This window comes from Pseudophryne corroboree, chromosome 1 (assembly GCF_028390025.1).
Source record: "Pseudophryne corroboree isolate aPseCor3 chromosome 1, aPseCor3.hap2, whole genome shotgun sequence".
In the NCBI taxonomy this organism is placed as follows: domain Eukaryota; kingdom Metazoa; phylum Chordata; class Amphibia; order Anura; family Myobatrachidae; genus Pseudophryne; species Pseudophryne corroboree.
The window spans coordinates 774,595,763-774,622,645 of record NC_086444.1 but is presented as its reverse complement, the minus strand read 5'-3'; the positions used below and the strand labels follow the sequence as shown (position 1 = coordinate 774,622,645).

The 26,883-nt window shown below is 43.5% G+C and overlaps 1 protein-coding gene across 3 annotated transcripts in view; it reads left to right on the top strand.

Moving 5' to 3' along the window:
• The window catches only part of STPG2 (sperm tail PG-rich repeat containing 2), a 1,528,785-nt gene that overhangs the window by 849,763 nt on the left and 652,139 nt on the right, over positions 1–26,883 (top strand). For all 3 annotated transcript variants that reach the window (XM_063917581.1, XM_063917565.1, XM_063917572.1), the window contains exon 12: positions 8,562–8,727. In XM_063917581.1, coding sequence (XP_063773651.1) covers positions 8,562–8,727 — 166 coding nt within the window. The remainder of the gene's footprint in view (positions 1–8,561; positions 8,728–26,883) is intronic.

The window sequence follows — 26,883 nt, the reverse complement described above, 5'->3', positions numbered from 1 at the left end:
TATGCTCTATTTTTATCCCTAGAGGGCAAACGCCTTCTTTATTTTGGGACTGGTAACACCTTAAGGCTATTCAAAGTTGGATCAAATATCCTGCAGTAGTCGTCATGATATCTTATCAAATAGAGTATGGGAAACACGATGTCATATCTTTGATCTGTTATAATGTTGAGGTGTATACTCTATTTATATCCCTAGAAGGAAAGCACAAGTGTTTGCTGGCACTTCAGTCTTAGGCACACTGTAGCTGAATGTCAAAAGTGGCCCGCAATTTTTCGGGCCACCAACAGCATCTCCTGCACGCCCCTATCATTTAAAAAACAAATGATACACCACCAAATTAACTGTATGTGCAAAACATGGGACATGCTGGAATTTGCCCAGCGCTAATGCGTGCACAGTATTGGTGGCGTGTTCCGATATCACAAATCCCCAGGAGAGTCCAATTGGGGTAAGCCATTGTGCAATAATGTCCCTCAGTTTCCGTTAGAGGTTGTCAGCAGTGTGCCTCTTACAGAAAACGGTGAAACACAGCATAACCTGCCTAGGAATGAGGTGGCGTTTGCGAGATGCTGCTACTGGTGCCGCTACTGTTGTTGTTACGGGAGGCCATACATTTACCCAGTGGAATGTCACAGTCATATAGTCCTTAGTCTGCCCTGTTCCACTTGTCCACATGTCTGTGGTTAAGTGGACAGTGGGTACAACTGCATTTTGTAGGAAACTGAGGACACTTTTTCTGAAGTCTCTGTACATTCTCTGTATCTCCTGCCTAGGGAAGTGGAACCTAGATGGGATTTGATACCGGGGACACAGTACCTCTAACAATTCACTAAGTCCCACTGAACTAATGGCGGATACCTTATGCACATTTAACACCAACATAGCTGTCAAGGCCTCAGTTATCCTCTTTGTAAAAGGATGACTGCTGTCATATTTCATCTTCTTTACAAAGGACTGTTGGACAGTCAATTGCTTACTGGAAGTAGTACAAGTGGTCTTCCGACTTCCCCTCTGGGATGACGATCGACTCCCGGCAGCAACAACAGCAGCGGCAGCAACAGCAGGCGTACCACTCAAGGATCCTGCGGAGGAATCCCGGTTAGGAGAGGGCTCCTTAGTCTTTCCAGTGACATGGCCTGCAGGACTACTTACGTTTCTGACCGAGGAGGAAGTTGACGTTGAGGGAGTTGGTGGTGTGGCTTGCAGGAGCTTGGGTACAAGAGGAAGGTGGGATTTAGATGTCAGTGGACTGCTTATGCTCTTACCCAAAGTTTCACAACTTGACACTGACTTCTGATGAATGCGCTGCAGGTGACGTATAAGGGAGGATGTTCCTAGGTGGTCAACGTCCTTACCCCTACTTATTACAGATTGACAGAGGCAACACACGGCTTGACACCTGTTGTCCGGATTTGTGGAAAAATAATTCCACACCGAAGAGGTGGCTTTTTTGGTATTGGTGACATCTTCAATTTGAATATCAGAAACTGGACTGTGGGTGCGCCTTCCAGCACTTGCAGGGGGCTTGCAAATGATGGAAGGAGCCAACTTTTCCCGTCTAGTGTTGGGAAGGTCAGGCATCTCAACCGCTGACACACTTGGACTCTCCTTGGGGATTTGTAATACCATCTTAGAACACACAGTTCTTTGCTATGCTTTTTCCAGCTGAACTCTTATAATTTTTCTAGCGGGAGGATGAGGGTTTCCATCGTCATGTGAAGCTGAACCACTAGTGATGAACATAGCACAGGGTCTTAGCCGTTCCTTGCCACTCAGTGTCGTAAATGGCATATTGGCAAGTGTACGTTTCTCCTCAGACCATTTAAATTTCTTTTTTTGGGTCTTTTTACTGAACTTTGGCTTTTTGGATTTTACATGCCCTCAACTATCACATTGGGCATCGGCCTTGGCAGACGATGTTGATGGCATTTCATCGTCTATGTCATGACTAGTGGCAGCAGCTTCAGCACTAGGAGGAAGTGGTTCTTGATCTTTCCCTATTTTATCCTGCAAATTTTTGTTCTCCATTATTTTTCTGGAGTTATATGGCAATGGGCCTAATTCTGAGTTGATCGCAGCAGCAAATTTGTTAGCAGTTGGGCAAAACCATGTGCACTGCAGGGGGGGGGGGGCAGATATAACATGTGCAGAGAGAGTTAGATTTGGGTGGGGTGTATTCAAACTGAAATCTAAATTGCAGTGTAAATATAAAGCAGCCAGTATTTACCCTACACAGAAACAAAATAACCCACCTAAATCTAACTCTCTCTGCAAATGTTATATCTGTCCCCCCTGCAGTGCACATGGTTTTGCCCAATTGCTAACAAACTTGATGCTGCGATCAACTCAGAATTACTCCCAATATGCGCTACAGGTGAGCGTACCTCTACACCGCACAGGGCAAACCCTGTGAAAATGATTTGGATTAAATATTAATAATAACCCCTTTATTTGGAGTAAATAATATACAGCGCAGGATAGCTCCACTGAATTTATATGGCAGCACCACTGGACTGGATTTATACGGAATTATATGGACGTATACGGAATTATACGGCAGGATCACTGGACTTATATGGAAGTACCACTGTAATTATACGCCAGTATCACTGGACTTATACGGCAGTACCACTGTAATTATACAGAAGGATAACTGAACTTATACACCAGCCCCACTGGACTTATACGGCAGGATCACTGGACTTATACGGCAGGATCACTGGACTGGACTTATACGCCGGTACCACTGTAATTATATGGCAGGATCACTGGATTTATATGCCAGTACCACTGTAATTATATGGCAGGATCACTGGATTTATACGGCAGTACCGCTGGACATATAAGGCAGTACCGCTGGACATACACGGCAGAATCAATGGACATATACGGCAGGATCACTGGACATATACAGCAGGATCACTGGAATTATATGGCAGGATCACTGGAATTATACAGCAGGATCACTGGATTTATACGGCAGGATCACTGGATTTATACGGCAGTACCGCTGGACATATCCGGCAGTATCAATGGACATATACGGCAGGATCACTGGACATATACGGCAGTACCACTGAACATATAGGGTAGCACAGGTACACCACCACTGGACTGATGCAGGACAACACAGCACCACTGCAGTGGACTGGATTTATACAGCAGCACTGGACATATGGCAGCAGAGGACACCACCACTGTGACTGGACTGATGCAGCACAAAACACCACCACTGAACTGATGCAGCACAACACAGCGCCACTGGACAGCACTGGACATATGGCAGCAGAGGACACAACCACTGTGACTGGACAGATGCAGCACAAGACACGGACACTGAGGACGGAGACACGTCCTCTCTCTACATTCTCCAATGCTGGAGTGAAAATGGCCGGGATGCGCGGCTCCTTATATGGAATCCAAACCCCAGCAGAATCTGACAGCGGGATGATGACATTTTGCCTCGTTCTGGTTTCTGAGTCAGGCAGGAAAAGCTGGTGCTGTGGGACAGACTTCGACAGATCCAGTAAGAGTGGAAGTACCCAGGATTACCACGGCTAGGGGAGGAACAGTGCTGAGATCCCGGGAGGTATCTGTTTACCACCTCACAAATGCTATAGGGTAACCATCGCTGGGGACCCCACATATTCTGGCGCGCATATTTGCCCCACTATAAGTTGGTGGAATTGTATATTACCATTTTATGTTTTTTATACATATAATAAAAATTGTACTTCACTATATATTCCCTCATTTTTGTTTCTTTGAGGGAACGAAGAGGAACTCTGTTCTGATCTAAAGGGAAGGATCTGAATATTTGAATATCTGACGTTTTTCATACAAAATTAACACTCAAAACACTTATCCCGTACTACCCCGAGGTGCGCACATCTGCATTTTGTGAACTGTCTAAACGTTTCTTTGGGAGTGGGGGTGACCACTTCAGCGGACGGCGCAGCACTGCTGGTTTGGAGCGCTGGTTTGAAAAACTTTTCTTTATTAAGGAAAACCTGAGCCTGACTCAGATCCGGGCTCGAGTGGTGAAGTCTGGTAGGGTTCGGTTCTATGAGAACCGAACCTGCTCATCTCTAGTAAATAGACCCCTAAGTGCGGATTGACAGTTTTAGTAGACTAAACATTAGATTAGATTTAACTAAACATTACTACTGATAGTCCTAATCATCATTGAATAACATTGCATTAGCCTTCCAGTAAAGGGGGGTACACATGGAGAGATCAGTGCTTATATTCTAAGCAATCTGACTAGATTGCTTAGAAATTAAGCACGGATCTCTCCGTGTGTGTAGGGTGCCGACGACAGCGTTGCGTGGTCCTGCACGTCGCACGACGGCTCTAGATTTGGCATGCATGCATGCCAAATCTAGTGAGATCGCTCATTTCACCACTGGGTGAAATTAGCGCAACCCCGCCCCCCCCCTCCCCTCCTGCCTCGGCACACATTATGCTGAGTGCTGAGCAGGGGGAGATATGTGTGCTGAGTGGTCTGTGCTAGATCGTTAAGAGCACATCTCCCCGTGTGTACAGGGCTGTAAAGAAGTACGTCATAAAGGTTAATCTGGGGATGCAACCACGTCAACCTAAGCCACAATTATGTACACATGGCCTTATTTTACTTAGCTTACTCTTATCTCTATGCAAAAATCACATAAGGACATACACTTATGCATTTTGGTGCACATTTATTATACCAAAATGTATAAGAAAATGACATATTTCAAACTGTCAATATGTATATGGCCTTATATACTCTACTGAATCATCCATAACAGTGTTTTTCTCAGTTTATGTATGTATAGAATACAGACAGAAGCATAGCTGCTGTAAAAATGATTACGCCACCAGCCCTACCTTTGTATAGCTATCCCATTTATTGGTATAATCATTTTCATTTTGACACTGATACTGAAAATATGGAATCCATAAACTAAAGTAATATTTATATTTTTAATCAATTGGCACATCTGTGATTTACTACCTTGTGTATATGACTATGTGAACTCTTTTCTTTCTTTTATTTTACACTTGAGTATATAGTGCATACATTTATTCAGTATAAACTGAACACTTTTATGGCTATAAATGTCACATTACAGTTCCAGGAAGTATGAATCCTAACAGAGATAATTGCTTTGCTACCATAATGAAGTATAAAGCACATTTTAAGTTTGAAATGCCACTGTATTTAAAATAAAACACTATTGTTTTTTGTACTGTATGTCTAGACATAGCTTTTAAAATCTGTACACTTTAAATTGCTGAAATCACAGTAATAACAGCAGTTAAATGTGCTTACCTTAAATACACAAACATATATGACAGCCTCGCATATATAAAGGAAAAAGAATAATTCCATTAATGAAACATGTAATCTTTAAATATTATACTACTTTGCATTCCCCAGTGTCACAAACTTTTCAGTACTGAAAGCCATTGCTTTCCTTTGTAACGTGCAGTGTAATAATTACTGCAGAAAACTACTTAGCACTGTAGCTAATGCAGAGAGGGAATATAATTGTGCCTTAAATTGCAGGTGTCAAATGCATTCACTGAACTGGGGACATACTGTACAGTATGCATAGCTGCAATTATGAGAAAATGCATGAAGGTTTGCACTATTAATATAATGTATAGGGGTTGGTAATGCTTTGCTGGTGGCCGTCAGCATACCGACCGCGGGATCCCTGCAGCAGAATGCCGGCAAGGGGGGGGGGAGCCCAACAGAGTCCCTTGTGGGCTCTCTGCGCTCGCCACGCAGCGGGCTCGGTGGCTTGATACGCTCGCAACAAGTTCTATTCCCACTCCATGGGTGTCATGGACACCCACAAGTGGGAATAGAGCCTGTGTGACAGCATTCTTTCGTGTGGCATTGTGATCGCTTGGGATTCCTGTGACCGCTAGGATCCCGAGCGCCGGTCACATGACCACATCTCATATATAGGGCAGGTTGTTGTTTTGCTTGTTAATATGCATTGTCTATTACTTTTCACTAAGATTTAAAATACCTAACTACATTGACTGTCAAGTACTCTTAAATGTTATTACTTGGGCAGGTTTATATATATGTCTCTGTGCTGGACTTTGACTGTTCACAATTACTGTATTTGGCCTATTTTAGTTCGCCCCTTCCCTCGCCCTGTCCTGCCTCTCCAGGCACAGTGAGGTGTAACTAGAAGATTCATATATATCTGCAAGAGCACATTTCTTACTCCTACTATTATAAGCTGTACTCCATGAGATCTGGGTAAAGGGGGTCCAGGTGGGCAAGATGGGGTCTGGCCTTGTGTATTGCATTATCTGAGCTGTTGCCTCTAGCTGTCTTGACTTCTCACCAGTGTTGGTGTTTCCCTCACAGAGATTCCAACACATGAGGAAGAGAATGTTTTAGTTGGGATCATCTGTAGTTGTTTTTGCTTTCCAAGGGCTTGATTCAGAATCGCACGCAGCAGTATTAATTGCGCTCACCCATCTGGGAGTTTACGAAAATGGACTACAAACTCCTTCGCTACTGTACATCCATTTATCCAAATGTACAAGGACTGAGATGCTTACTTTTAATGCCCATGCATGCTGTGATATAGATTGGTGTGTCCTTAGACACCCCATCAGGCCCACCAGATTTACAGTTTGTCCATGGCCTCCTTTGCTTGTCACTGTGCGTCTGTGGATGGAGCCACTTGCATTAACACACCTGTACCACTCCCATAACATGCCCACTGAATTGACCATTTTTGCGTGCAGTAGTAGCCACCTCCCAGTCACCCCCCAGGAATGCTCATTACTTTTACACCACCTTTATGATACTGTCTATCCAGATTGCATCAGCATCTTTGTGCATATACTCTGTATAGCGCATGTGCAATAAGGATTTGAATTACTGGGTCAGGCGACCCGGGAATTCAGCACTGACCCATTCACACCGCACAACGACCCGTGTCGACCTGGCAAAATACTGGGTCGATACCAGGTTTTTTGTGCAGTGTGAACGGGGTATTACATTGGTTAAGCCATCTATGTCCTTCAGGTTCTAGTATCCAACCAGATGTTCAGTACTAGGCAGATGGACCAAGTCATGACTTACAGTATTATAGTTCTTTGGGCATAGTTATAAAAAAATATTTTCAGGATATTTCACATTCCACAATGCAAAGTTCACTGGACCTTGACCCTGGTAGCAATCAGATATCATTAGTCATTGTAGCCCATGGGCAATGAATCATAAAACATTCTGGGAGAGGTATCCACAAGGCCACTCGCACATGCATAGTCATTAGACCGCTCACGCACAGTAGCGCGACCAGGCCAGAAAGTAAAGGGATTACTGGGTTGGACTCCTTTCGGAGCCTCGGTAGCTACTTGTGTTTTGTAATTCATCAAGTGAACCCTAATCTCTTATAGGCACAACAACAAATTATAATTATTGGGTCTAAATCCTAATATTTAGTAAATATGCCCCCAAGTGAGGGAACAGTGAAAAGCTCTGGATTAATTTGTGTATTCGGGTTGTTTGAGCTATTACGCCTTTTAATTGCTGCCAGACAACAAAGCTCTGCCATATTTAAAATGCATATTCGTCTTGAAAGTATTGAAATAGTGAATGAAATGTTCATATTTGTTCTCTATACAGGATGTCACAGGACATCAAATCCAGGTACCCTGTACTAAATAGCTCATGTATCGTATCTTATACTAGAGACATTCTAAGTAATTTCATTCACACAGATAACAAAAGATATGCAGTTGAATATTGTATTTTATAGTGATTGCTGTAGTTCTTAATGAATTGTAATTAAAATAATAATACTGTCTTGTGAATGCAACTTCACCTCATACTGTGAGCAAATTGCTTATGAGTATTGCATAGTTAGTCTACCTCAGTGAGTAATGGTATCCCATAATGTGACCTCTTATTCATTAAGCAATAGCATGACAACTAATATAGCTTTTTAAGTCATTAAGGTCAAAACATTAAAATGTTCTCTATCTGATTATTAAGAATTCTGTCAAAAAGTGACACTGTATAATTAAATGTCCAGATTAGGTTCTAAGTCATTCAGAATTCCAGGCAATGGCTTCACTATTCATAATTTAAGAATTCTGGAACACTGACTCATTCATTTTCAAATGAAAGACTGATCCAAGAGTTCCTAACACATGCAGAATTAATTATAGTACTTAGGGTTAACCCATAGTTTGTTATTTTTTTTCAGAGGAAACTCGCCATTAAACATTTTGATGTTTAATGGCGTGTGTATCTGATAATCAATGTGTAAATGTTTTCTATTATGTACTAGTTGCCAGCCCGTCAAAATGACGGAACATCATAACAGTAATGTCAGCACCTGCGACTGCGCGTGCACAAATGGAGCAACACTTAAATTGCTCCGTCGGGCGCAATCTAGTGGCTGCCGGCGCGCAAAACAATTGAACTCCCCCATAGAGGTGAAATAGCTGTATATAAAATGTAAAACATTACCACATTGCTTCTATGATTCAACAAAAAAAAATATTGGCATCTTATTTATTATTCTTTTGCATTTTAGGATGCACCATCTCCAGGATCCTATAATGTTTGTGAATCATATGAGAAATTACACAGTAAAGGGAGATACAAACCACCTAGGACAGTCCAGGCAAAACGAAAACAAGCCTGTTTCCTGACGGCAGTTCCAAGAAATTTGACCCTGCAGGATGACTTTAAAGTGCCAGGTAAAATATTAATTTACTGTATTTACTAGTTCACTTTTGCACCAATTATATGTATATGATGTATGTATTATAAGAACTGAAGTAAAACTGAAAGAAAACTGAAGTAATTGTTTTCAGCAGAGAAATGTGATGTGCCTTTACATGGCTGCTGAAACAAACTGCAGGTTCAATAAAGACAGAGGATGTGTCTAAATTACTAACCCTTCTGAGAAAAAAATGTAGCTGCCAAGAAAAGCTGCTGTAACTCTGGGACAATTATGGGGGTAATTCAGACCTGATCCCTAGGGTGCGTTTTTTACATCCCTGTGATCAGGTAGTCGCCGCCTACAGGGGGAGGGGGAATTCGCTGTGCAGGTGTGCGATAGCATGGAGAGAGAGTGCAGGAGAGCTGCACAAACAGAAGCACAGCCCAGGACTTACTCAGCTGCTGCGATGATCGGGGCCGGAGCTGACGTCACGAATCCTCCAACAAAATGCCGGTTCCCTCCTGAGTTTTTCCGGACACTCCCTGAAAACGGTCAGTTGCCACCCACAAACACCCTCTAACTGTCAATCTTATTGCGATCGCCGGTGCAATCGGATTTTTCGCACTATCACATCGCTTCCTGGCACTCCCCACCGCAGTGGACCGTCACGCCTGTGCAGTGCAATGCATATGCATGCACAGTACAGACCTGATCACTTGCTGTGCAAAAACGCACAGCAGCAATCAGATCTGAATTAGCCCCTAAGTTGCATAAAACACTGAATGAATTTGGAGATTAGTGGGCACTTTTATATATCAGATCTGTCTCCTCTCACCTACATAATCATATTCCCACAAATATATATATATATATATATATAAAGTCCAGAAATGAAGCGCACACACTTAAATAGAAATAGAAGGGTGCCGTGTCGATTCTTAATAATACAATTGTTCCCAATGTTTTACCCAAGGGGGTTAGACAAGAGGAGACCAGCACACCACCAAATGAAAAAATATGAAAACATTTAATGAGTAAATAGCATTATCAGGCCTTTTGAAAAAAGATTCTTAGTACTCATCATAAGTCACTGAGCAGTGGCCCTCATTCCGAGTTGTTCGCTCGCAAGGCGATTATAGCAGAGTTACACACGCTAAGCCGCCGCCTACTGGGAGTGAATCTAAACATCTTAAATGTGCGACCGATGTATTCGCAATATTGCGATCAAAACCGAGTTAGCAGTTTCTGAGTAACTCCAGACTTACTCTGCCTGTGCGATCAATTCAGTGCTTTTCGGTCCCGGCTGACGTCATAAACACACCCAGCGTTCGCCCAAGCACTCCCACCGTTTCTCCAGACACGCCTGCGTTTTTTCCGGAAACGGTAGCGTTTCCTGCCACACGCCCCTAAAACGCCGTACATCCGCCCAGTAACACCCATTTCCTGTCAATCACAATGCGTTCTCCGGAGCGACTAAAAAGCCGTGAGTAAAATTACTTTCTTCTTAGTAAAGTTACTTGACGCATGCGCAGTGCGAACATTACGCATGCGCACTAAGAGAATTCTCACTGCGATGCGATGAAAAATACCGAGCGAACAACTCGGAATGAGGGCCAGTATTCATAGTACAGAACAGCCATCCTAACGGCCCGTTTCGGTTGTCACACCTTCAGCTGACCCCATGATGAAGGTGTGACAACCGAAACGGGCCGTTAGGATGGCTGTTCTGTACTATGAATACTGCTCAGTGACTTATGATGAGTACTAAGAATCTTTTTTCAAAAGGCCTGATAATGCTATTTACTCATTAAATGTTTTCATATTTTTTCATTTGGTGGTGTGCTGGTCTCCTCTTGTCTAACCCCCTTGGGTAAAACATTGGGAACAATTGTATATATATATATATATATATATATATATTCACACACAGCAGTGGCGTGCGGTGAGGTCAGTGGCTGGTGAGGCACTGCAGCCATAATGTTCGCTGAGTCCTGCGGATGACCCTTACCCATTGGAGTTTCTATAATGGGTGCAGTGTGTGCAGTGCACACGGGCCCCTGGATCGAGGGAGGCCCCACACTGCACCCATACATTATATTTCCCCGAGTTGCCCGGAGGCAAGATAAATGTTGGTGCCCCCCCAATAGCCTGTGGGCATCTGTGAATCTTCATTGTTTGTTCTTCATCGCCTACTTGAAAAAGCAGTCAGAAGTTTCCAAAAATGTACTGTACACACCACTTTGACTTACAAACACACACCTTTTATTTACTTATGCGCACACACCTCTTTTATTTAAAAACGCGTATAAACACCCCTCTTTTATTTATAATTGCACACAAACCCTTTATTTACAAACACGCACACACACACCTCTTATTTAAAAACACACACACAAGCGCACCCCTTTTATTTAAAAAAACACACACACACACACACACACACACACACACACCTCTTATTTACAAACATACTCACACCTCTTTCACTTAAAACACAAACACAGGCTGCTGCCAACATTTATTAAAGATGCCCCCTGGCTTCCCTACCTGTAGCTATTGGAGCTGAGGAGAGTGCTTCACCCGGCCAGCTCTCAATAAAGCCTGCGCGCTGCAGCTCCCACTAGATTCAGCTTCTTGCAAGCTGTCTCTGTGGATACCAAAAGGTAGCTGCTTTGTCACTGACACAGCTCCTCCGTCTTACAAAAGCAGGCACCACCCCGCCCTGCCTGCACTGAAATTCGGCTCCTCAGGGTCGCGGATGGACAATGCATCACCATAGGTGTGCGCATCACATTTTATTAGGGGGTGCACTGTTGGAGGGGGGTATCTAGCACCACATTTTGGCAATCCTTTCTATTCCATATGCACCTTACCTATATGGCGGTTTCTCACAACGGGGAACCTCTGAAGAAATGAATTCTCTCTGGGAAGACGGCGTCTTCAGTCAGTATTCACTATTCTTGTAGATATCACATGGTCCGGAAGATGCCTGTTCGTGTAGGAATATAACTAAGGTCATCATCATACAAGAGGTTCAACCAGACTTGTGTCACCTCCTGTACTGTGTCTTTCAGCCACACCACCATCTCCCCCCAACATCTATCAGTCACACCATCATCTCCCCCTGCGTCTCTCTCAGCCACACCATCATCTCCCCCTGTGTCTTTCAGCCACACCATCATCTCTTCTCTTCACCCACTCCCCAATTCTAATAGCACGTCGCCTCCTCTGCCCTTATGCCAGCCTCCTCCCATACTCCCGATGCCAGCAGCATACTCATGTCAATGTCCTCTCCTTTCATGCACCCCTCATATCAGCCTCACCCCCTACGCTTAAGCCAGCTCATGCCAAAGTTTTCCTCCTGCCAGTCCAGTCAGTCAGCCACTGCCACTCTCAGCTGCAAGACAGCAGACCAGTCACCCACTCCCCTCCCCTCACTCTCCTGGCCCCTCCTCAGCCTCAGTGTGTAATGTAATAAATAAAATAAAACATCGCTGATGCTGGAATTTGTGTGTTTGAACAGCTCTGAAAAAATAGAATAGTAATAACAATGTGAGGCAGGGCGCTTGCTATAATGTATCTATGTAGTATGTGTTTGTAGTAATTGTTGTTTTATTGTTGCTAATTGTAGCAGTGAAATACCTGTAAAGAAAAATGGGTTAGTTTAATGTAAACAGCCCTGGGGGACGCTGGTGTCTCTCCGTGAGGCTAGGTTCCCCGCTCCGTGAAGCCGCTTTACTCCGGCCGCGTCTCCTGTGTGCCGTGCTGCTCCCTGGGGCTGCTTGAGATCCCAGCTTGTGTGTCGGCTTTTACGGTGTACTCTATATGAAAGAGTACACTTGGACTGACAGTCTCTTTGGCGGTGCTAGCCTCACGGAGAGACACCAGTGTCCCCCCGTCAGCGTGTACAAGGAGACGCGGCCGGAGTGAAGCGCAGGGCCGGCTCCGGGGCTTGTGGCGCCCCGGGCGGCTTTAGGGGGCGTGGCTTTGTACAGGGGGCGTGGTCATTTACGCCCCCTGTACAGCTGAATTGATGTGCGGTGCGCGATGACGTCATCGCGCACCGCACAGCAAAGGTCTTCTCCACGAAGGGAAACTAGACGCGTAGTTCCCTTCGTGGAGAGGACCTTTGCTGTGCGTTGCGCGATGACGTCATCGCACACCGCACAGTAAAGGACCTCTCCAGGAAGGGAAACTAGACGCGTACGCGTCTAGTTTCCCTTCCCAGCAGTAGCGGCCGGGGGCAGCGGGCAGCAGGGGGCACACACCAGTAGCGGATCTTGCCCTGGTGCGGCGCCCTCCGGAGGGCGCCCTGCGCCCTCCGGAAGGCGGCGCCCCGGGCAAAAGTACTGCTTGCCCGTGGCAAGATCCGCTACTGGTGAAGCGGCATCATGGAGCGCGGAACCTAGCCATACGGAGAAACACCTAGCCACTCTGAGAAGCAGTGTATGCCACCCTCACTTCCTGCCTGCTAAGGTGTTAGGCAGCTTACTGTAAGTGGGGGAGTAATACCTTTGGGTGGTGGGAGTAGCCCACTTCGGAGATTGGTGTGTGACTAGGGCACCCCCTAAGGTAGCACTTGTTCCGCTGTATTTCATAGCAACAAATCAGAGGCGCTTTACTTTTTTTAATCTGCAATAGAAATATAAAGTTAGAATCTGAATTGTTCTGAAAGATAATACAGTTGCCTAGAGAGCAGTTTCCCCACATTGTTATTTTGCTGTAATTAGGAACAGCTGTCAGGTTTTATTTTAATTTCACTTAACAGCATTTTCTCAAACTTTTGGTAATTATTTGTAATTTGAAAATATTTTACTGTGTATATTAGATATATTTGTTCCTATTCAAAGTTTATGTTTGTTTAAATTAGAGATGTGCGTTGGACACTTTTCGGGTTTTGTATTTTGGTTTTGGATCTGGATCTCCGCTCGTGTTTGGGATCTGTATTGGTTTTGCCAAAACTACACTTTCGGGGTTTGGTTTTGGATCTGGATGTTTTTTGAAAAAACATAAAAACAGCTAAAATCTTAGAATTTGAGAGTAATTTTGATCCTACAGTATTATTAACCTTAATAACATTCATTTCCACTCATATTTAGTCTATTCTGACCACCTCACACCTCACAAAGGCCCTCATTCCGAGTTGATCGCTCGCTGACGTTTTTCGCAGCGTATCGATCAGGCTAAAAATCAGCTGTTCTGCGCAAGCGTATGGTACGCAGCGCACACGCGCAAAGTACTTTCACACAAAACTATGCAGTTTTACACAAGCTCGAGCGACGCTTTTCAGTTGCTCGAGTGTTTGTAGTGTGATTGAGAGGAAGTGGGTGTTTCTGGGTGGCAACTATGCTTTTTCAGGGAGTGTGCTGAAAAACGCAGGCGTGCCTGATAAAAACGCAGGAGTGGCTGGGGAAACGGTGGAGTGGCTGGCCGAACGTAGGGCGTGTTCGTGACATCAAACCGGGATCTAAACATTCTGCAGTCATCGCAAGTTAGGAGTAAGTATCGAGCCACTCTGAACGTGCATGACATTTTTTAGTAGCAGAACTGCTAACCTTTCGTTTGCACTTCTGCTAAGCTAAGATACACTCCCAGAGGGCGGCGTCTTAGCGTTTGCACTGCTGCTAAAAGCAGCTAGCGAATGATCAACTCGGAATGATGGCCAATATTGTTTCTAGGCCAAAAGGTTGCACCAAGGTCGCTGGATGACTAAGCTAAGTGACACAAGTGGGCGGCACAAACACGTGGCCCATCTAGGAGTGGCACTGCAGTGGCAGACAGGATGGCAGTTTTAAAAACTAGGCCCCAAAGAGCACATAATGCAAAGAAGAAAAAAAAGTGCAAGATGGAATTGTCCTTGGGCCCTCTCACCTGCCATTATGTTGTATAAACAGGACATGCACACTTTAACAAACCAATCATTTCAGCGACAGGGTCTGCCACATGACTGTGGCTGAAACAATTGGTTTGTTTGGGCCCTCACAAAAAAAGAAGCAATTAATCCCCCCACCAAAAAGAAGCAATTAATCTCTCCTTGAACATACTGGCTCTACAGAGGCAAGATGTCGTCTTCATCCTCATCCTCCAATTCCTTACCCCTTTCAGTGTGTACATCCTTATCCTCAGAGTATTAGGTTGTCCCCACTGGAATCCACCATCACAGGTCCCTGTGTACTTTCTGGGGGCAATTGCTGGTAAAGGTCTACCTGGAGGAATTTATAATTAATTTTGATGAACATCATCTTCTCCACATTTTGTAGAAATAACCTCATATGATGATCGCTGACAAGGTTACCAGCTGCACTAAACACTCTTTCGGAGTACACCCTAGAGGGGAGGGGGGGCAACTTAGGTAAAATAAAGCCAGTTTGTGCAAGGGCCTCCAAATTGCCTCTTTTCCTGCCAGTATACATACGGACTGTCTGACATGCCTACTTGGATGGTGTCACCGATATAATCCTCCACCATTCTCTCAATGGTGACAGCATCATATGCAATGACAGTAGACATGTCAGTAATTGTTGGCAGCTCCTTCAGCCCGGACCAGATGTCAACAGTTACTCCTGACTCCCCTGCATCACCGCCAGCAGGTGGGCTAGGAAATTTTATTATTTTCTTTGCAGCCCCAGTTGCAGGAGAAAATGAAAGAGGAGCTGTTGACGGTTCATGTTCCGCTTGAGTTGACAATTTACTCACCAGCAGGTCTTTGAATCTCTGCAGACTTGTGTGCGCTGGAAAGAGATATACAACGTAGGCTTTAAACCTAGGATTGAGCATGGTGGCCAAAATTGACCACCCTTGAATCCTTGCAAAGAGAATGAAGGGCTCCTTCCTCAAGTCCCACGCACTTAGTAGAATCGCTCCGTCTTAGCTCCTCCTTCAATTTCTTCAGCTTCTTCTGCAAAAGCCTGATGAGGGGAATGACCTGACTCAAGCTCGCAATGTCTAAACTGACTTCACATGTGGTGAGTTCGAAGGGTAGGAGAATCTTGCTCAACATGGAAATCATTCTCCACTGCACTTGAGTCAGGTGAATTCCCCCTCCATTGCCTATTAAATAGGTGGATGTATAGGCTTTAATGGCCTTTTGTTGCACCTCCATCCTCTGAAGCATATAGAGTGTTGCATTCCACCTTATTACCACCTCCTGCTTCAGGTGTGTTTGCTGGCACTCCAGTCTACGTCACGCAGTCGCTGAATGTCAAAATTGGCCCACAATTTTTCGGGCCACCGACAGCATCTCCTGCACGCCCCTGTAATTTCTCAAAAAATTCTGCACCACCAAGTTAATTGTATGTGCAAAACATGGGATGTGCTAGAATTTTCCCAGATGAAATGCACGCACAATATTGGTGGCGTTGTCAGATATCACAAATCCCCAGGAGAGTCTAAATGGGGTAAGCATTGTGCAATGCTGTCCCTCAGTTTCTGTAAGAGATTGTCAGCGGTGTGTCTCTTACTGAAATAGGTGATACACAGCGTAGCCTGCCTAGGAACGAGTTGACGTTTGTGAGATGCTGCTGTTGTTGCTGAGGGAGGCAACACATCTACCCAGTGGGCTGTCACAGTCATGTAGTCCTTAGTTTGCCCTGCTCAACTTGTCCACATGTCCGTGGACAGTGGGTACAACCACATTTTTCAGGACACTGAGGACACTTTTCTTAATGTCCCTGTACAGTCCGGGAATCACTTTCCTAGTGAATTGCAATTTACATGGGATTTGGTACCGGGAAAACAGTATGTCCACCAACTGTCTAAATCCCACTGCAATAATGGCAGATACCAGACGCACATCTAACACCAGCATAGTTGTTATGGCCTCAGTAATCCGTTTTGCTGTCATATTTCATCTTCCTCGCAAAGGACTGTTCGACAGTCAATTGCTTAATTGAAGTAATACAAGTGGTCTTCCGACTTCCTCTCTGGGATGACGATCGACTCCTAATAGCAACAACAGCAGCGGCAGCAGTAGTAGGCGTACCACTCAAGGATCCTCCAGAGAAATCCCAGTTAGGAGAGTACTCATCAGTCATGCCATTGACATGGCCTGCAGGACTACTTACGTTCCTGACTGGGTACAACAGGAAGAAAGGATTTAGGTGTCAGTGGACTACTTATGCTCTTACCCAAAGTTTCTGAACATGACAATGACTTCTGTTGAATGTGCTGCAGGTGATGCATAAGGGAGGATGTTCCTAGGTGGTTAACGTCCTTACTCCTACTTATTATAGATTGACAAAGGCAACACATGGCTTGACACCTGTTGTCTGGATTTGTGGAGAAATAATTCCACACTGAAAAGGTGGCTTTTTTGGTATTTTGCCCAGGCATGACAATGGGCTTTTCCATCCCATGGACAACAACTGTCTCCACTGGCTCCTTATTCAAACAAACCACATCACCATCAGAATCATCATCGTCAACTTCCTCCTCAGTGCCATCTACACCAATATCCTCCTCATCCTGGTGTACTTCTACAGTGACATCCTCAATCTCAATATCAGCAACTGGACTGGCGGTCCTCCTCCTGGCACTTGCAGGGGGTGTGCAAATGGTGGAAGGAGCCTCCTCTTTCTATACTGTTAAGGTCAGGCCTAGACATCGCAACCACGGACACACTTGGACTCTCCTTGGGGATTTGTGATATCTCTGAATGCACAGCTGTTTTTTTCCTGATCTTTAACAAGCTTAATTTTTTTAAATTTTGAGAGGGAGGAGGGCTTCCATCCCCATGAGAAGCTGAACCACCAGTAATGAACATAGGCCAAGGCCTTAAACTTTCCTTGCCACTTTGTGTCGTGAATGGCATATTGCCAATTTTACATTTCTCATCAGATCATTTTTTTTCTGATTATAAGTCTTTGCTTCTTGGATTTTACATGCCCTCTATGACTTTGGGCATCGGCCTTAGCAGACGACGTTGATGGAGTTGCATCGTCAATGTCATGACTGGTGGCAGCAGCAGCTTCAGCACTAGTACTAGGAACTGGAAGTGGTTCCGGATCTTTCACTATTTTTTCCTCCAAATTCTTGTTCTCCATTTCACAGGACAGCACCTCTTTATTATTATTACAGCACACAGAACAGTGCTCCCATTTACGTTCACAACACAAATCTGGATATCCACCAACAATTTCTAGTAAGTGTCTCACCAGTATATTTGAAGTGGACATTCCATCCATACCCGGAAATCTGGTGAATTATGGCCATCCAGTAAATATCAAGCACCTAGCTAAACAGCTTTACAACTAACTGTGCTTTTGCTTAAATACACTTGTGTTGCAATTAACAGCTGGTTTATGTGTGCTTTATTCATGTTTGCATATAAACTAACCAGTTTGACTATATCCATGATAAGACAGTACTGTCTAGTATTTTAATGTTTCCATGTCGTAAATTCCATTGTTTTTAAAGTGATATCAAACTTGTGTTTAAATGTATTTTACTATTTTTTATGAAAAATAAAATGGTTAATTGTTAAACCAGCAGTTAAATCGTTATTCTAATTCTTGAGCGCCCACATTATTCTTCTTTTTACTTTTATTTTAACAGCAGCACCCCTGTATTTTTTCAGCATACCGGACCAGTGTACATTTATTTTCACTGCACCCTTGAATTTGTACAGCCAGCGCTCCTGTGTTTTCACTGCATACAGGAGGACAGTGCCCCTGCCCCCTGTACAACACAGTGACAGCCAGGACAGCAACACCCATGTACAGCTGCAGCAACCCTAACAGCACATGAAACACCAGTGACAGCCAGGACAGCACCCCTAACAGCACAGGGACACCACAGTGACAGGAACAGCACCCCAACATAGCATACACTGACCCCACCAGATGCCACCACCCACTTAGAGATACAGAGGTCTGTCTCCCTCACTCTCCAAGTCTGGAGTGAAAATGGTGGCAACGCGCGACTGTTTATATGGAACCCAAAACCCACGAGAATTCAACAGCAGGATGATGACATTTTGCCTCGTTCTGGACTCAGATTCTTGCTCGGAACGTGATGTTCTGGGGGGTTCGGTTCTCTTAGAACCGAACCCGCACATCTCCAGTTTAAATGTACTTATATGAAATGTATTAACCAGGTTCTACTACTAGGTTTTGACCATTCCTACTGTAATCTACGGAGCAGAAAAATGGGTTCTCTTGTTCAGAATCTCTTCTCATCTGGTGATACTTGACCCCCTCTAACTTCCACAACAATTTATTCTTCTGTTTCAAGAGGTGGCTGATTGAATGACTGCAGTAATTTTGACTTAGAGAATAACAGGAATTGTACAGGTGGTAGGCCTTTTTCATATTATATTACCATACCTCCCAACTTTTATATCTAGGGAGGTGGCATCGGGTGAAGTGGGCTTGGCCTTGTCTAAGTGGACATGGTCACGTGTGCACGGCATCTTTACAAAGATCACTTGCTACTTTGAAGAGCAGCGGGTAATCAAATTCTCCCCAACTGCCCCCTCCCCCGCCTGTGGGACACTGCTGCCTGCAGGGGAAACAGCGGGACAGTATCCCAATAGCAGGACTTTCCCGCTGGAATCGGGACAGTTGGGAGGTACTCATTACTGAACTTCATCCTAATGTACATGTTTAGTTTGTTTTGTTCTTCGTTAGGTTTGTAGACTGATGTCAGAGATTTTGTCCTGAGATACAGCTTAAGGCCCATACACAATAGAAGATTGTGATTTTCCTTGAACTCCCTGACAAATGAGATTGAGTGTACACACTGAGCAATTTTACAAATGGTCTGAACGTTGAACGATCTGCTCTGTTGGGATTGAGGGGACTGAGCTGCATGCATGGACGACTGACAACCTGCTTCCAACGACCACAGGTGCGCGCATCGTTCATCATTTGCTGTGTACACACTAGAACCATCTGAACGATCTGAATGATTTGATCGTTCACAACCATTGTTATCGCTTATATCTATGGAAAAAATCTTCTAGTGTGTATGAACCTTTAGTATTTTTCTCTATGAAGATTTCTTCTCTTTGTCAGTAGTACCATACATTACAGTATGTCTACCTACAAATTCCAAGTAACAATGGATTTACTGCTGTGTACATACACAAGTCTTCTTACATGAAGAACTATACTGCTAAATATTATTTCAAATCTTTTTTCTCCTTTGGCAATTTTTGTTCTAAAAAGAATCTTGATTGAACCCACTTGTAAATATTGCCGCTAAACCCAATATCTTTATGAAAGTAAAATTTTCTCTTGTATTGTTTCTTTTCTTCGCAAATTGAAAAGGCTTCTAGCAAACATTAACACTGCAGGGAACATTCCTTATGAATCCTTCTATCCAAATAATGCCCTTTTCCATATGCCAGTGACCCCCTCTGTGTTATCTAGGACAGAATTGTTTTCATGTACGCAGCAGTGTAATGATATAAAAACCACAGGCACCTTATTTCATCGAAATTAGTAAAATTGGTAGAATTCAGGCATATAGTTGCGCGGACTTTAGCAAGCGTATACATCTACTGTTTCATTTAAAATAATGTATCCAATTATACAATTTGTGAAGACCCTGTTGAACATGTGTAACGATGACATTCCATACAATTTCTGTATAGCTTACAAAAATACATGCTTTCCTATGTGCAATACTCAGAGAGCTGCAGGATTTTCCTTTGTTACAGGCAGCAGTTAAAAATAAGATTACGCTTTGGAATTACAAATGAACAATGGGGAAATCAAAGACTACACAAAGCCATCTATGTGGGGTAAAAGAAAATGATTCATAATAGAAAAAAAAATGTAACTCATTTAGCGAAGATGAAACATCTTTTGAAAGTATCACAGTTGTAAGTGGTGCTTAACAAAACCATTGTGCTTTTTGTAATCCACCATTACTTTTCTTCCATAGAATGTGACTTCTTTTATATCTCGTCTATTACCTGTAAAACATATTTCTATAAAAGTCAAAACTCATACTTTCTGCTTAAATTGATGTTTTTAAGCATAGGTGCGGTAGTAATAGAATTCTGCTCCTAGATACCCCATCTCCAAGTACATTGTTTACATGTAATATTTTGGTCCTGATGCATTGCGTGTACATACCTTAAAAGTGTCCATGGGAAATATGCATATACTGTATTTGCCTATATGTACAGTTGTACACATCTGTGCACTTGGTTCTTTACTAGTCATAAGTGTGCACTTGCAGCTACTGTACCCTATGCTACGTGCAAAAGATCCACCTCCAAACAGGTGTATTTTCATTTATGTCCATGTCTCCATAGTCTATTTTTGTGTGGACACTGAACTTTACCCCGTTCCAACCAAATTACACCTCTTTGGTCAAAAATGGGCATGCAACTGAAATTCTTACTTGTTTTAAAATGACGCACATGACCTGCTAACTGGAGCCGGCATTAAAGCTTCATCTCCCACGACAGCTTCTGTCCTCTTGCTGCTGCCTCTTCCCACTGGTTGGGGATGCTCACTCCTGCTTCTTGGTCTATTCCTACAGTACATGCAATCTTACTCTGTGCCAGAATATTTGTAGGTCTCATCCTGTGCTCCAGCATCTTAGTTCCTTGATAAAGCTAAATATTTATCGTATATAAAACACTTTAAGAGGTCTAAGAACACTGTACGCTATCTACGTAAGAAATACCGTAAGGGTACGCCAGTTGCGTAACGATCGCTCAACCGTAGTCGAGACGCTCAAGCGTCACGTTCGCTTACGGCCCAGAGATCACAGGCAGGCACGCTATTGGCTGCCGACTAACGTAATGATTCGCTATAGCGTAGCGGACGCTTGGGACCACGAGGAGATCTCCAGCGGTGCAGACGCTTACGACGTTAAACCTTTATATCTATACCATTAACAACGAAATATACAGTAAACCTTAGTGTGGTGATAGAGTGTAAATGCAACCTGGTGTAACCTGATTAACTACAAAGCTGCTTGGGCGTCACCGACGCTCAGGGAATACTTAACACTATAAGAAATACACAGATACCTGGGCTTAGGGTCCAAAACCTATTATATGTATTATGACTATTATACTTGCAAAAGAATCACAGTACAAAGCATACACTACAATATAACATAGACTAACTAACCAGATAATTACACAGGAAATACCATACAATACAATACAATACAATCAAGGGAAAATAAGGGAAAAAGAGAGGAGAGAGAGATGGCTCATAATAACATCAAGACAATATGACTGCGGAGAAAACTTACGCACAAGGGGATACGATCGCATGCGCCTCGATATCCAGCTCCCGATTATCAGCAATGAGAACCGTTGAAGAGAGTGAACTGGATACGGTCGGCCTGCCTATTTATGCCCCACACACAATACAATTCAATGGTCCCTACAATCTCATTGTTCATTGGACACAGGAATTCGGCTTCGCATTATAACAAAAGGTCATAGGTTGATTCATGCAGGTGGGCTGTGACTGTTTCCAACTGTTCAGGTGGGTGGGATACTGGGTTTCCCGCCGCATGACTAAGTAAGAACAAATAATAGTAAATGGACATAAACTTCTTATGTCCATAACTATTCGCACGAGCGACTAATCCGCTCCAAACCAACACCGGAATATTGCTATTTAAATACTCTTCCGATGGGTAGCAAACACTACTGTATGACCCCTGTTAGACCCTTCGTACAATACAAAGAGGGATCTCTCTGTTCAGGAACATGCTATGTTAACTAAACTTTCAGAATCTATCAAAGGGACCATGATCTACAAAATACATTATTAGTGAAAATATGTAACGAATGAGTCGCACGCTACGATTACATAAACTCTACCGTAAATACGCATACCGTGCGCCTGCGGGTGCCCGCGACTGTGAGTATGTGCACGTACGGGAGAGCGTACGCATGCGCAGTGCGGACCAGTATGAGGTGCAAATATGGTAGTGTGCATAGAGATATTTTTCTGACTTTGACAGTCCACCCTTTGGCAGTCAATAATAACTGCCACCTTCTAAAACATTTCAAAAGGAGAAAAATATATGTCAGGGGTTAATTCATTTACATGGTTGGGTAAGGGAGGAGAGGAGATGGTAGGAAAAGGGTATGACCTAGTGAGATAGCAGAAGCATGTGTGTATGAATCCGTGCTTGGGGGTCATGTATCATCGTGCCGTACGTGTTTTAAATCAAGCTTCGAGGTATTGCGAAGTATACATGTGAATTCCTTCTTATCCCGTGGTACGGGTCTGTGGATGGGCTGTCAAACTTTACCGAGCTCTTTTTGGCTTTGGTTGTAACAAAATGGGGGAGCACATTCTAGTTGATGATACATGAATGGGGGAGATATGTGATTGCTGATATCTGTGCCTGTATTCCCTATCGACTATGTGTGTCATTACCTGAGGGTTGTAGAGATGAAGATAAAGAACACTTATGGAAAATGCAGTGGTATTCTATGTCAGGTTAATGTACATCTGTCGGTTGAAGTTTTGTTCGGTATCAGTTGAAAGTCGTCTTCTTTGCGCTGTTTTGCCCATTAGGTGCGAGCAAAAAGCTTTGTCAATGCCATTAGATTTACAAAAAAAATGTTGGGCTAGCGTAAGTTTAAGAATTCTAGGGAAACTGGGGATCCATGGCAAAGTTCATCAAATGTCCGTATCTACAGTGGTCAAAACTTCTTCTTTGGTCAATCCGTTGTCTGTATAGCGTCTCGTCAACTTCCTTGTCCAAGTGGGTCTTGTTACCTTGGAGAAAACGGAAAAACAGGTGAAAGAAACGGACCGTAGAAATCGCATTTTCATCACATCATTGTTTCTACATTTGGGTCATAAATCAAGTACAGGTTAATTACAGTTTCCTCACTCCTTAAACTCATTACCCTAGTACGATGATTGCACTTCATTAAAGCCTGACCGCATCTAAATATCAATCCAATCGATATGACAACACCTAAGATACATAGGAGAAACTTCCCAACATCCATTATGACTCCTTGAGCCCAGTCTCCTAAACCAGAAAACCAATTTCGCGGGTTCAACCATGACACCCAACCAGTCAGCTCATTACCTACAGCAGCAAGAGTGAGATTGTGTCTCCTGCGAAATTCCCACTTCAATTGGAGAATATCGTCCATCTTTTGGTCTATGACCTCGACCGGATCCTCGGTGCTATTCGTAATATATGTGCAACATTTCACGCCGTATTGTGTTGCCAGTGTGACACAATATCCGCCTGTCACTGCTGTGAGGTAATTGAGAACCATTCTATGCTGTACCAGTTCTGTTTTGTAAGCCTGAAGTTCTCTTATAGTATACCTAAACGTGTCATCATGCATTTCAGTGATATTATCTAACAAATTGGCGAGCGCAGAAATGTATTTATAATTCAGCACTCCTCTAGCGGTGCGGGTGAAATCTAACGCGATTAAGAATTGAATCCCGTTGGATTCACTTATCAGATCAGAGGCCGGATGCTCTGTCTTCTCTATCAGGTGCCTTTTAACAACGTGCTCATAATGGGTGTGAGTATAAGGAGCTTGGGCACCACGGTGTATGTCTTTCATTTTGTCATGTGATACAGTCATTACTTCAGGCAGTACTTTTCCAATATAACACAATCCTTCAGAGTTTGGGGCAAGCCACTTGTACGCCTTTCTCCCGCATATGAAATATGCATCATCGGGGAGAACATATGGGACGGAGTAGGACATAACCATATTACACACCTTCCATGTGAAATCTCCTAACCCTAATTCTTCCATCTGCTTAGTACACGTATCAGGTTGTATGATATGTGCACAGTATCCTGGTGATACCTCTCCAACTTTAGTAATCCTATTTCCTAAGGTATACCTATACCGGAAAGATTTTCCTCTACTGGCTATGTGGCGTACAAGCTCTGTATCTGTAGGCATTCTATCTGCTCTATGCGAAAAGGTCATGGTGTGATTACTCCATGACACTTCCCAATTTCCCGGTTTTCGGGGATTGGAGATGTTGAAACATAATAGGGACCTATCCACATGGTATTGGTGGAGCTTCAAACTAGGAGGGCTGGAGATATTAAACCTCCGGTCCACCGGTCTCCCACCATTTAACTCAAGTACCTCCTCTATCGTTAAAGGAAATGGTACTAGCCCTGATTTGCTATGACCCTGAGGTACTTGAGAGCATACCCAACAATCTGTTTTGTTTAACACATTACCCACTAAGGAGTGATAGTCACTCAATGGATGCCGGTCCATATGGATATTAAAACTGGATTGGCATTTCTTAATGCACCCATCCTCAATGACATTGTTACAGAGCCCACAGATACAGTTTTCTTCAGCTAACAATCCTTCACAATTCCTTCTATGGTCAATGCTATCGGATCGTTTTCTGATACTCGCCTTTGCTTGTTGATTATGTTGTTCTCGGAAAACTACGCCTCCATCTTTATCATCAGAACCCATTCCAGAACCTCTCTCGACCTCCATGGTACTCTCTCCGGAACAGACTGCTCTGGTCAACATCATGGTTAACAGGAAAATCCGGATCACAGTCTCTTGGGTCAAGTCCATCTTATAGGAGGAAAAAAGAAGAAATTTGTAATGGGGGTACAGAAAATCAGTTTGAGGGGGAGAGAAACTTGTTACGATAATTAGTTCTCTCGTCTTGTTGTTCTTCTTGTTCTGCTGTCTTCTCAAAGGTGCTGTCTCTCAGTCTTCCAAACGAACATTCTGGTGATGCAATATTCCCTCCAAACCAGCGATCTTTCTGTAAGGAGCAAAAATCTTGCATTACCATTTGTCTAACTGATGGGTGACATACCATCTTTAAAACATGAAAGCATGAGTGAGAAGAGAGAGAAAACAACAACAGCAAAAAAAACAAAGAGAGAGAACAATTTATGTGCATGTGTATATTACTTAAATCAACAATAGCCATCAATAGGAAAAGAGAGAAAAAAAAAAACATTTTTCAAACATTTCAAAACACTGTCAGATCATCAGGCTGTCATATCTACATGTCCAATGGTTTCCTTGCGCAGTCCCTCCCCCCAGCACTTCCATATTCCATTGTCTGTATCTGGCCAGAATACATTGGTGCGGATAGGTCATGCTGGGGTTTGGTAGACTTCTGCAAAGACCAAGTATGTATGCAATGTTTGAATCCTACCAATAATCGTCAGAGATGGGGAGAGAGAAAACGAAACATTTTACAGATACATTTACAACGTTTCACCCGGTCATTCCTGTGTTTTCAGGGAATGACCTCCCAATTTATTAACTATAACCTCAGGCTTACCATCAGTCCTAATGATCACCTTTCCTGACTGCACATTATGGGTGTGGGCCAAAATTTTTCCTATATGATCCCTGATTATAATTTTGTGTGTTATAACTTTGCTCATTTCTTGGTCTAGGGGGTCTGACTTTATGTGGGTTATTACAGTTGCTGGCATAATGCCCTTCTCTTCTACAATTATAACAAATCCTTGGTTTCCTCCAAGTGTCAATGACCTGAGGTCTTGGTTGATTTGATGCCTCCTCAAACGCTCGGATGTTCATCGCCATCAACCGTTCTCCCTGCGCTTCCCTGGTTCTTTGGATATTGCGGTCATGCTCGATAGCGGACTCTCTTAATGCAGCCACCGAGATGCCTCTCCAGTGAGGTATGGAGGTTTGTACCCTGATTTTTAGTGTGTCTTTTAAGCTGTCCATTAATACAGACACAGCTACCTCTCTGTGGTGTACGTTAGTGTCAATGTCATCTATACCCGTGTACCTAGCCATATCCTGCAGAGCCCGGTGAAAATACTCTGATGCGGATTCACCTTCTTTTTGTTTTATTGTAAAGATTTTATTCCATTTTACTACTGTGGGAAAATATTCTTTCAACTGTAGATTGATTCTTTTTACATTATCTTGGTTATACTCGTTTGTTAGTGGCACTTCCTCATCTAGCTTACAATCAGCGATAAATTTCAATGAATCAACATCGGGGGGTAAACATGCCCTCAAAACTGTCCTCCAATCTTTGTTATTTGGCTCTGCAGTGTGTCCTAGCACTCTAATGTATCTTTGACAAGCAACTAAGTCTTTCCTGGGATCAGGAAATTCAGACAGAATTGTTCTTAATTCTGTTCGGGAAAAGGGGCAGTACATGGCGATGTTCCTGACGGGGGTGACTCCTGAAGAGTCAGTTTTCCCATTTGGTACTGCAATTACCCTGACAGGATTAAG